The 12,441-nt window shown below is 48.6% G+C and overlaps 1 protein-coding gene across 2 annotated transcripts in view; it reads left to right on the top strand.

Moving 5' to 3' along the window:
* The window catches only part of CCDC93 (coiled-coil domain containing 93), a 104,634-nt gene extending 93,184 nt beyond the window's left edge, over window positions 1-11,450 (top strand). For both annotated transcript variants that reach the window (XM_043894062.1, XM_043894063.1), the window contains 4 exons: window positions 2,213-2,250; window positions 3,899-3,983; window positions 6,207-6,320; window positions 10,736-11,450. In XM_043894062.1, coding sequence (XP_043749997.1) covers window positions 2,213-2,250; window positions 3,899-3,983; window positions 6,207-6,320; window positions 10,736-10,789 — 291 coding nt within the window. In that variant the 3' untranslated portion in view covers window positions 10,790-11,450. The remainder of the gene's footprint in view (window positions 1-2,212; window positions 2,251-3,898; window positions 3,984-6,206; window positions 6,321-10,735) is intronic.
* The last annotated feature ends 991 nt before the right edge of the window (window positions 11,451-12,441 follow it).

Below are 12,441 nucleotides of genomic sequence, written 5' to 3'. Positions count from 1 at the left end.
AGGTGAAACTCGAGTTTGAGCTTTAAATGAAGGAAAGAACCAACTAAAGGAAATGGGGAAGGTGGGCCGTCAAGAGTTGGTTGACCTGGGGAAATGGCTATTTAGTCATCAGCGTCAGACAGAGGCATGAATTGAAAGAATTGTAAAATTGAAAGCAGGAGTGGAAGGGGTGACCGTGAGCGGCCACTCCATGTTGCTCTGACTCTCGCTCAGGCCAGATCTGCTGGTGATTCAGAGCTCCCTCCGTGGAAAGCGGTGGATGGGGCGGGTGTGCATCTGGATTTAGGAACAAGCAGGGGCGTCTTCACAGCTGCAGCATGCAGCGCAGTGTGGGGTGGGGGCCGCAGGCGCTCCTGAGTCATTTGGGGGTGGGTTTTAGTCTGGCCTTCTTCTTACCCTCACCACATATCCTACAGTGATAGAGAATGAATGAGACAATGTCTGTGAAGTTCCTAGCACACAGTGATATGTATTAGCTCCTGCCTACCCCTCACCTTGAAGGTGACAGAATCTTTCTTTATTTTGTTATCATCCTGCAACCTGCACTAATTACCTCTTTAATAAGAATACTGTTACAGATGTATCTTTTACCTGGCCCCAAATGGAAGCCTCTGTGGCTATTGTTATCTTGACTACCTATTTTTTGTTTTGGGGGTTTGTTTTTTTTTAATTGAAGGATAATTACTTTACAATATTGTGTTGGTTTCTGCCCTACATCAGCAGGAGTCAGCCATAGGTGGACATGTGTCCGCTCCTTCTTGACCCTCCCTCCCACCTCCCACCCAGCCCCACCCCTCTAGGTTGTTTCATAGCCCAAGTTTGAGTTCCCTGTTGACTACCTATTTTTGCCAGTCAAACCAGATCAATCACTCTCCTCTGAGAGGCACTCCTTGAGGGGTTGGGTTCTGTTTTCTCTATCCAGGGCCTTACACAGTGATAGACACATAACAAGCATTTGATCAATGTTTGAATAGATGAGTGCATTTGGGGGATTTTCGTCAGACCTGGTTCCCAGATAGCTTAGTGGGTAAAGAATCTGCCTGCAATGCAGGGGACACAAGAGACGCAGTTTCAGTCCCTGGGTCGGGAAGATCTGGAGAGGGCCATGGCAACCCACTCCAGTATCCTTGCCTGGAGAATCCTGTGGACAGAGGAGCCTGGCGAGCTACAGTCCATGGGGTCACAAAGAGACATGACTGAAGTGACTGAACACACATCAGACCTTGGGGATCACTGCTGCACACCCTGACCTGGGGGTCCTCCCACCTGGTAAGGGGAAGACTTGTCCCCTAACTGAGGAACAGGCCAGCTCCTTGTGAGAAAGCCTTAAACCCCATTGACTTCCCTTCATCAGCAGTGTTTAAGGTTATTGCATTCCTTTAGGAGTATGCAGGGTGGTGGGGCTTTTGAATTCCAAGCTATATTAATGCAGTTAGAACTTTTCATTTGGGTAAATTATACATTTTATTCCAAATCTATTTATACTTGTGATATTTTAGCTTTCAACATGCCTGTGGAGTCAGGGACAAGAATATCATCTCCATGTTTCAGAGTGTAAACCTGAGTCCAAGTATAGTAAATGCTTAGTTTGGGGCTTACAAGCCAGGTCAGTGACAGAGCTGGAAAGATGACCTAGGTTTCTAAACTCCAGACTCCGAGCCCTGCCCTGGACTGTCATCAGGGCAGATAAAGGGTCTTGTGTGCAGGCCACGGAATTTCCATGGGGGAGGGACCTTGAGTGGGGCACGTACCCGTGAAGGCTCTCAGAGCTGCCTGGCCGCAGACACATGGCAGAAACTCGGTGGGAAGGAGCAGCGTGGACACAGTGTTCTCACCTTCCCATGCCCACTGACTCTCCACTGGGCTGATGGCCCTGAAAATGAAGTTCAGTGTTTCGTGAGATTGAAAGGACAGTGGTGCAGCTCCCCCAAGGAGCCCTAATGTTGGCTTAGACGTGTCTCAGCGGGGGTTTGGGCCCCATCACGGAGCCCTCCTCCTGTGCTGCCAAGGTCATGCTTGCTAGAGCTGGAGACTCTGGGGAAACTATGAGTCTGAGAACACGTTGCTCTTCGTGTTACTTTTCATCTGCATGAGCAAGGTGCGTTCCTTTCAGAAGCAGCATCCGGAGACAGGCGCCAGGCTTTCAGTGGCTGGGGTGGCACAGGCATCTTTCAGCCTCTGCTTATTGTTCTTGTTCTTCCTTCCTCCCCAGATCAGCCTGCTGAACTCCATCCATGAGAACTTCTCACAGTAAGTGCTGCTGGTTCTCTTCCGATCAGTGTCCGTGCGCCCTGCACTTGCCGGCTCGCCTCCGTGTGCAGCAAGGCTCAGGGCCCAGGCTGGGGTTCTTACACTTCCACCCCTGCTGTGTGCAGATGTATCTTGGTTTATGACGACCTTGAGTTCTTACAAAAATATAATGATATTACAGCAAATTTTAAAAACAACCAAGGAGTAGCTTAGGGGAAAAGTTAGCTTTCAAATAATTTGACTGTGCCTAGCTACTATAATTTCTTCGTAGATTACCTTTGTCCTACTAAGATTAGATTAATAACATTTGTTTTTGCACACATAGAGGTGCTTTAAAATTTAGATAATGAGGGAATTCCCTGGCCATCCAGTCATTAGGACTCCGCTCTTTCACCATGGAGGGCCTGAATTCAATCCTTCGTTGGGGAAAAAAGTAAATTAAAAAATAAAATTTAGGTAATAAAATAACCTATATATTTTTTTAAATAGTTTTCAGATTTGGTGGTAGAGTTAAGTCATGTACATGCTCTAAATCACTGTGTTCAAATATAAATATTTTCTCTAAAAACTGAACAGCAAAGGCCACCTCTACTCAGATCATACCAGCCCTCAAAGATGACCGTCCCCTTGTCCGCCATCCAGGCATCCCCAGGCTGGTTCTCTGTCCAGAAGACTTCCTCTCTTACCAGCACAGACTCTACTGTGACCAGCAGCTAAGATCTTAATGGATTACAAGCTCTGGACTTTAAGTTTCATTTCTAATTGAAAACAAACAGCTCCATTTAATATTCAGATTCAGTTTAGTGACTTATAGCCTTGGGACATTTCTAAAAATGATGCCTTCATCTGTATCCCTGGATCATTGAGAGAAGCTGAGGTTGGAGTGTTTTTGTGGAAGTTCTGCTGTCTCTTGGCCCATCCTCTGAAAGATTTCTTCTCATCCTTTTGTCGTGTGCTCTGATCCTTCTCACGTCAGGCCCTCTACAGGACTGGAGGTGAACAGGCATGTCTTAGGTCATCACTTGTTTAGCTGCTGCTCCTGGAAACAGGACCAGGTTTACCAGCCTGGTTTTAGGAAAATCTCAGAAAATGTCTCCCAGTCTTGAACAGTGCCTTTTTTTTTTTTTAAGTCTTTATTGAATTTGTTACAGTATTGCTTCTGTTATTTATGTTCTAGTTTTTTGGCATGGGGGATCTTAACTCCCCTACCAGGGATCAGACTCAACTCACTGCATTGGAAGGTGAAGTCTCAATCACTGGACAGCCAGTGCCTTGATCAGTGCCTCTAAATCTGCAGATTTAAAAAATAAGTGAAATTCATTCCTTAAGCAGTACCTGTAACCATTCAAAATTTTTTAAAAATTAATTTCAGTCACATTTTATTTATGAAAGTACCTATTAGTAAAAAAATTATAGAGAAGGTTGGGGGAAAAACAGATTAATATTCATTTATAAGACCAAGCTAATTTTCATGCCTTGCTCACAAATTAAAATCTCTGGCTGCCTGGTATCACAGGGGACCCATGGGTCCTTCCTGCCTTGCAAAGGCCTGTCTGCCTCCTGGGGCATTATCTGGACTGACTCCTCGATTCCTCCCTTTTTCTTGAATCCTGTTCACTGGTCGTACCTCTGCTGGTCTTTCTTTCAGAGCCATGGCCTCCCCTGCTTCCCGGGACCAGTTTTTACGTCAGATGGAACAGATCGTAGAAGGAATTAAGCAAAGTCGAATGAAGGTCAGATTGCTTTTTTTCTGTAATGTGGCCAGAGTTTTACACTGGTGATGGGAGAAGGCCCTGGAGAAAGCAGGTCTCTTCCAGTTGCCCTGGGGATGTGCTCTCAATTCTGAAGACACATCTTCAGTGTCTCTACAAGGGGTCCCACTAAGGTCTCTGACCCTACAGTGGGCAGACCAGCTCCATAAGCTGCCTGCGTCGGTCGTTCAGACTCTTAGCAACAGCTCTGTGGGCGTAACACCTACTGAGTGTCAAGCACTGTGCTCATCCTCCCAGAAGTCACGTGAGTGTGTTCCCCCCCGTTTCACAGATGAGGAAGCTGGCTTTCACCAGCAGGCCTTCTCTCTTGCCTAGAATCAAATCCTCACTGGCTCTCTGGTTCCTGACATTCTGCCATCAGGGATCCATTCCTTAGCATCTCAAGTGCATTTTAGTTTCCAGGAGTCCCCTATAAAAATGCAAGTCATTGCTGAATTCTGCCAAAGTGAGAGGATACTGAGCCTCAGAGGAGAAAAGAGGAACTGAAAGGGATGTGGGGGCTCCAGAGACAGCTTTGCAGAGAATCGTGCAGGCTAGGGGCAGTGTGAGCATTTCTCCACTCTGGCTCCTCGCGTGCACACTTGGTCAGGAGGAAAGAAGACTTGCTGATGGTCGGGAAGCCGGACGTGCAGCCAGAGGCTCCCACTACCACAGCAGACAAATCCTAACTAATACTACCAATGTCTCTTGCTTTTGGTCCTACTCTAGAAATGTGTCACACACCTGGTCCTCGGGCATGGCAGTGAAACCATCTGGGGACACAGAGCATCTCCTTTCACAATCCTGGGATGGAGTAGTCCAGAGAGCATGGCCAGAATGTACACACATGAAAGGATTGCCTTAGGACCCGTCCGAAAAATCCACTCCTTCAAGCTGCCTGTAATCCCATCTCACCAGAGAGGGACTGCAGACAAAAGCTTGCCATGTCCCTTTCCCTCTAGCAGAATATTCATCTCCTTATTAAGGATGTCAACAAAATCATGTCAAAAGATTAAAAAAAGTGTCACTGGTGACAAGACTATTCAGCCACAAAAATGAGGGCAAAGTGAGACGGCCGCTGTCCATGTGTGGGGCCACTTACCCCGGGCAGGCAGGCTCTCTTGCAGGAGGGAGTGTAGTCACTGTTTGGTGATTTGGGGTTAGAGGGAGGTGGGGGCAGAGAACCTGGCCAACCACAGGCCTGTAACAACCCAGCCTCAGTGCAGGGACTTTCCACTCACTGTGCTCATCCTCGGGGAGATAGTCTTGCTCATAGTAAAGAACAAGAGGAAGTTATTGGTTTCTTCCCCCACTTTGGTTTCCCTTTCGGTTACTATCTGAAGCATTCCACAGGAAGGAAATGGGCCTGCCTCCTTCATTCCCTCCATCCTGCCCCAAGCTTCGTGGTGAAGGCACCTTGGTGCTGGCCAGCAGAGGAGGCTGCTGCTGTGTGCGTCCCCCCACGAGGTGGCTGGGCCCCAGGAGGGTGCCCAGGTCCCTGAATGGGGAGGGCTGTCTCCTCTCACGTCTGTGTTGCTGGTGACTGGCTTAGCACCTGACCCGTGGTGAGCACCAAAGAACTCTTTGTTGAACGAGTGAATTCACTGAGTCCAAAAGTAGTTCTCCTTGAGGGTTGCGGGCAGACTTTGAATGTTGATTGGCACTGGAATGGATTAAGTCTGTCTGCTCTGCAGAACAGCACTCGTTTGGATGGATGTCTTTTGTTGTGTTTGTTTAAAAGAAACAAAAACACAGCCCCCTGTATCTGGGTACCATGATGGGTTCTGCTTAGATAGCGGTGGCAGGGGAGTGTCTGTGCCCCAGGACACAGGTTCCCCCAGAACCAGCAGGGGCAGGGTGTACAACAGAGTAGGTGTGTTTGTGGTTTGTGGAAAGGTTCCTGGGTAAGAGGAAACTGCCTTCCTGTTTCTTGTGAAATTGTGCTTACACAAACACACACACACAAAGAAAGAGTTAAATGAAGCAGTTAACACCCAGTGATAGGAGAATTGCTGAACAGATTATAATTCCTATGCCGTATCATGCAGATAAATAAAACAACCTCAGAAATGATGCATAGAAGGAAAGTACTGGAAGGAAATCCATGAGAGTTACTAATAGTTTCCTTCTAGACATTGTCCAGAAAGTCAGAACACTTGGTCAGAACATGGCTTTTCATCACTGTTTCCCAAAATGTTCCAACAGATGGAGAAGAAGAAGCAAGAGAACAAGATGAGAAGAGACCAGTTGAACGACCAGTACTTGGAATTGTTAGAAAAGCAGAGGCTGTACTTTAAGACTGTGAAAGAGTTCAAGGAGGTAAGAAGGGCACGGGTCCGCTGAGGCTGGGCAGAATTCTTGTTCAGATCCCCCCAGATGCACCTCTGCAAACCAGAACATTTCTTTGGTTTTCCACTGGTTTTCCACTGTTCTGAAATGGAAATAGCAATGGGCAGTGGACCTGATGGTAAAGTATACATCCAAGTAGTTCACAGTTGTGTTGTTTCGTGGCCCATCTTGAAGCCCTAACTGAACTTCAGTTCTAAGGAACATGGCTTCATTTTCCTGACACTCTGTAACCACATTAAACTCACAAGTAAAGTGGCATCGCAGGGCCACCTGGAAACAGTGTTTGTTAGATTCAGGTCTAGCATTTCCCTTCCTCCCAATCTTAAGCTGCAAGGGACCTTGAGAAGCCATGTGTGAGGGGAGTGAACTGTGTGACAGGCTTGGGTTCAGATCCTGCCACTGGCCTACTGTGTACACAGGTGTCTGGCACCCGTCACACCCACCCTCTGCCGAATGTTGTTGACCCCTGTCTTTTCACTTGCATTTGGGCAGGATTACTGTCCATCATTCCAGAAAGGAGAGTGCCCTTTTCTTAAAGATTTTCCAGAAAGCAGACTTCATTCTGTCACTTGCCAAGATCTCATCAGCTTTATTTTCAGGACTTCTTTCCCCCTTTCTAATATAAATCTGTGTGGTTTTAGTGAATTTAGAGATTGCTGAAGATGCAGGGAAGCTAAAGGTAGTTGTATCCTGGCATGTGGTCAGTGGAATAAAGAAAAGTCTTTGCCTACCAACGTTTCTGTTCTTACATGTTTTCTGTGGCTCTTCTCTCTTCCTTCCTCCCTTCCCTGTTTTCCTTCTCTACTGCTTCTTCCCATTATTGTAACATAACTTTTGAGAGCCACAACTGTAGGCATTTCAGAATGTCTCATCCTTTTCAATAAATGAGTAATAACAAATCAGAAGTAATTCCAGCCTTTGCCTTGAGGGGACTGATGTAGCAGGTGTGGTCAGAGAAGGCCTCTGCCCAGTGAGAACTTGGTCTTGGGCAAAGTGACCGGGCGAGCTGCTCCACATCTGGGAGCCTCTGGTTGGCAGGGGTTGGAGCCAAAGGGCCAGCAGGAGAGCTACAGGAAGTAAACAGGGACCCCCCACTCCCCACCTGAGGTCTTTTCCCAAATAACACACAAAGACAGAAGGCCCAGAGGAGAATTACAGTAAACGTTGCCTGGACACCAGCACTGCCATTTGACAGCAGAAACCAAGAGCAGATGAGTTGGGAGGATAAGTCAAAGTCAGAGCAAATAAAAGTGAGATGGAAAAGCTTGTTACTACACTGCAGGCTCTCGGAGTGAAGGCTGGGGGCCATCGCTGAAGGAAGCAGTTCCCTCAGATACGTTAAGGTCAAGATTTCCATGTTCCCGCCTCCTTGGCACAGTTACTGTCAGTCAGAGACCGAAGGTGGGTCCCTCAGAACCCATGAAGACCCCAGAGCAGACCAGGTGCTGGCCTCAGTGTCCTTCAGTCCAAAGCAAGATGGAAAAGGGGAAGGGGCATGTAGTGTTTGCTGCAGATGGCCGCATGTATTTCACTTAAAGGACTCGCCTTAAAAAAAAAACTAGGTCCTATTTTTTATACTACAGTTGCCTCTCTCATAAAACGATGGTGACAGTGTGTACTTTTTATTTTTTTAAATCATCTTACTTGGTAAAAGTTTAAAACCATGAGTTAGCATTCTAAAACCTTAGAGATTGTTTTAAGCTCCTCTGAGGTGCGTCGGGGCCACCGCAGGTGTGGAGGCTTCCCTGCTGCTCCCTAGCTCCCACTGCACCCTTCCAACTAGAGTCATTCTGCCAGTTTAAATATTGCAGTTCCGTGTAAGATCTCATTTGTGGAGAAAAGCAGTTTGAAAAATCCGATTTTTCAGCCCAGGATGGAATCTTCTCCCAGAACCCTCTGTTCTGCCTCCTCTGCTTGTTTTTCCCCCGACCTGCCTGGTTTTCTTCTCCCCAGCCCTGAATTCTTACTGCATCCTGGTCCCAGCACCGTGCTGGGCAGTAGTGATTCTTCATGCAGAGCAGTGTCATCCAGAACATGGGCTTTGACCACCACTCCACATGTGTGTGTGCTCAGTCGTGTCTGACTCTCTGCGACCCCATGACTGTTGCCTGCCAGGCTCTTGTCCATGGGATTCTCCAGGCAAGAATACTGGGGTGGGTTGCCATTTCCTTCTCCAGGGGGTTTTCCCGACCAGGGATCAAACCCGAGTCTCCAGCATATCCTGCATCAGCTGGTGAATTCCTTACCACTGAGCCTCCCCAGCTTCCCTTTGACCACCCCAGTCATCACTTTATGGGGTACAGTTGACTCCACATTAATTGAGCTCCTGTGACCCCGTGGGCTTCTTGCAGGCACTAGGTCATGCCCTCATCCTGACTCCAACCTCCTCTGGAATCAAGGCCCTTTTGAGTAGACATTGAGTTATCTCTAAAATTCCATTGACTTGCTTGCCCTGGGAGGGTTTGTTAATAACAAGTCTGCCAGGAAAAAAACATACACTCTGAAAACACCTTAAGGGCAGTATTACACCAGCTAATCGTGTTTCTCAAAGCACAATTTCTCACAAGTTTCCCAAACTAAGAGCTAGATTCTTGCCTGGCTCTGATGAAGGCCAGCCATACGTTCTTATGATGCTGAGTTTGGGCACATAATCTCGAGTGAGTGGAGCTTGCAGCATCTGGCACATAACAGGCCCCATAGTTTCTTCAGCAGAAGAGAAGCAGACGCTAGGAGAAAGACCTAAAGGACTCTCTGTCTTTGCTTTGAACTGACAGACAATATCATTCTGTCCTCTCCTGAAAGGCTTCCAGGAGAGTGCGTGAATTAAGTAGTGCTCTCACACCAGGCTTGACGGCCCGAAATGTCTTTACTGGAAACGTGAAGTCTCGTGTCAGTGTGGTGTGATGAGAAGAATGACACCTGCTGGGGATTTTGCCACAGCAGCAGTTTTGATGCTTCCAAGGTTTTTTGTGTGGGGGTTATTTTTTGTTTTTTCCTCCTTCATAAAGTGACATGGATAGCAGTTAAAACTTATTTATTCCTTGTTATATTGTTTTATCTTTTTCTTATGGAAAATTTCAAAAACACACAGAACTAGAGAAAGCAGTCTACCAGTGTAATAGTATGCCTCTCTGCCTGTTTTATTCGTCTTTACTACTCCCCACTTACATTTTTTGTGTTGTTGTGTGTGTGTGTGTGTTTTGGTACTGGAGGCTTTTCCCCCAAGCAGATCTCAATAACTCATTTTTAATAAGAAAACTTTCTTCTCAACTTCTCTAACACAACAAATATTACCCATCTTCACCTTCTTTCTTTTCCCACCCCCCAGAAGTTATCTCCCCCTCCAAAAACACATGCTTAAAAAATGTCAGAGTATTTTGCTTCTGGCAGAGCAACTCAGCTTCACGCCCACTCAGCCCTCCCCAGCTCTGAGTGGAAGGTAAACAGAAACCCTGCAAGTGAACCAGGGTCACTGCAGCTGAGAGCAAAGAGCCTCCAGAAAAGTGGGAGCCTCTGGCCAGGCCCAGGGAGATGGGAACATCTTTGGGGACTTTGGGGGTCTTGGATGCAGAAAGGGCCAAGAGTGACCCAGTTTTTCTTCCACACGAAGTGGCAGAATGGTGACTGGAGGCTCAGGTTCGACCCCTCGAGGTCCTTCCCCTTCCGCGCTCACCTCTCACTGTAAACAGGGCTCCTTGCAGTCCAGGGAGGAAGGGGACATGATGAGCTAACAGACGGAAGTATCCTGAGCTGTTAAGGCCACTGCCAGCAGGGGGAGGAGGAAGCACAGTGAGATGCTTTGGAAGAAGGGGATTCAAAACAACACAGCGATGGCCTTGTACCCTGGATGAGGCCAGTGACCTCGTCCACATGCTGCAGCATCCTCAGTGATGGGTTTTCTTCAGCTCACTTTATGGGAGAGGTGTCCCTCAATACGTTTCTCTCCCTTTGTCTGCTGTGAGTTTCTCTCTTAAGCTGAGGGTATCCATAACCTTCGCTCTTGTGGGGTAAGAGTTCTTCTACATGCTCTGCCTGCTGTCTCTTAGGACTCCTTGGGCCGTGGTGTCCAGGACTTCCCCCTCCTCACTGGAGGCATCCAAGATCAGCAGAGAAGTGTCTGCTTTCTGCTTCTGCCCCTTGGGGATTGAAGTCTTTGGGGATGACAGTACCTAATCCTCTCCTGTCCTCAGTCTTAACAGTCAGTCTTTGAGACTGTTGGGGCTTTGAAGGTCAGCATGTGGCCAGGAACCTCCCCTAGGCTGGTGGCAATGGAAAAGGAGGCCTGTCCACTGATCCACAGGCCTCCTCGGGGACAGGGAAGGATGCAGAGGTGGGCGCTAACGTGGTCCCCACATCTCTGCTCTCTCTTTCTGTTTCCCCTGCAGGAAGGCCGCAAGAACGAGATGTTGCTATCCAAGGTGAAAGCCAAGGCCTCTTGAACATTCCCAGACAGCATCGCACGTCATTGATGTCTTCATCTAAATGCCATGTATCAGCTCCGAGATGGTGAAATGGTTCCGGACACTGCAGCAGAGATGTAGGTGTGATGATCTCAACACGGGATATTTCCTTCCTCCTGTTTGCTCACATTTCATCTCCATGGTGGTTGTTGTCCATGGGGTCGGACGGTGCAGACATTGTGGCTTGGATAGCACCCATCCTCCAGTGAAGAAATGTGGGCAGTGCTTGTTCTCTGTGTCGATTCTACTTTTATTTCTCCAGTAACGTTGCACATATGAAGGTACCTGTATTTGAATGGACTCTGAATAAAGAGGAATTCATTTGTTCAGTAATGTTAATTGAGCAGCTGCTGAGGAAGAAGCTCCGAGCAGGGTGCCACAGACGCTGCACCCAGGCTTGCGGCAAGTGGCCCCAGAGCTTGACCGCTGGGATTTTTTTTTTTTCTTAGTAAACAAGGCTTTCAGCTGAACAACCAGCCCATGTGAATATTGGTCACTTAGGCCTCTCACTTGCTGTGATGCCTTTTGTTCCTGGTCCCTCGGGGGCCAGTCCGCAACCTTAATGGTGTAGCAACTAAAATGAAACCTCCGCGTCTGCCCTTGGCTTCATCACACTCACCCAAGTTCATCTCACCAAAAATTAAAAAAAAAAAAAAGGACCTCAGCTTGACACATAGGAATGACACTGCACCGCGCCTGCTCTCCGTGAGTCTCAGCCAGTCTCTGGGTGGTCTTGTGTGTCCCCCTCACTGGGAGCACATCACATGCTCCCTGCTGTGCCCAGGTCAGGGCTGGACCCAGAGGCGGGCTCGCCCACCGTCACCCCGCTCCAGGCCAGCATGTAAATCCTGGAGGGACCGGCCGTGAGCAGGTGCCGAGGGTGTCCAAGCAGGAAGAGCAGCCAGGTGTGTGGAGATCCAGGGGTTTTCACGGAGCCAGCTGGGTTGGGCTGGATCCGAAGGAGGACTCACAGTTGAATAGAGATTAGCAGGAAAGCCACTTTGGATAAAGTATGGATGTGATTAAAACTCAAGAGTGTAGGGAGAATGCAAGGCATGCTTGCTGGGAGAGGGGTGGGTGGCCGGTCTCTGTAGGGGGCTCTAGAGACCCGTCCGGAAAGGTGGGCAGAGACTCACCCTTTGCAGAGCCTTGAAGGAAAGACAGAGTGCTTTGCGTTCTTCCCCGGAAGGAAGGAGGCCATCCAAACCGAGCTCCTCCTGCCCCGGCCCTTAGGAATCGTTCAGGGTCCGTGAACCCAGCTCGAGCGAGGCTCGCACATCATCCCACACCAGCCTTGCCGGTACCAGTCGGCAGGCCTTCGGGCTGTGAAGCCTAGAAGCGTAGACGTGCAGTGAGCATGCTGTGTGCAGCTGCAGGGACACCGTTTTTAGTTCCCTGATGTGTGCGGTGAGCAGGGCTGGTGTGTACAGACTGAAAGGATCCCATGCTGGATCCACGGCCCTTGGCTTCTGTGCTGGCCCCGCGAGGCCCGCCCGGCGAGGAGGCTGCTGCCAGCGCCCCCGTGTGCTCATGGCCCTGTTCCTGGTCATGTGCTTCTCCACCTGGGTGGGTGCTGGTCACCTGTGGATTCTGCAAGGGCTCAGTGAGGCTGAAGCCAGCGGTTGCCAGAG

The sequence above is a fragment of the Cervus elaphus genome, chromosome 33 (genome assembly GCF_910594005.1).
Source record: "Cervus elaphus chromosome 33, mCerEla1.1, whole genome shotgun sequence".
NCBI classification, from domain to species: domain Eukaryota; kingdom Metazoa; phylum Chordata; class Mammalia; order Artiodactyla; family Cervidae; genus Cervus; species Cervus elaphus.
This window is presented reverse-complemented; position numbering and strand designations above follow the sequence as displayed.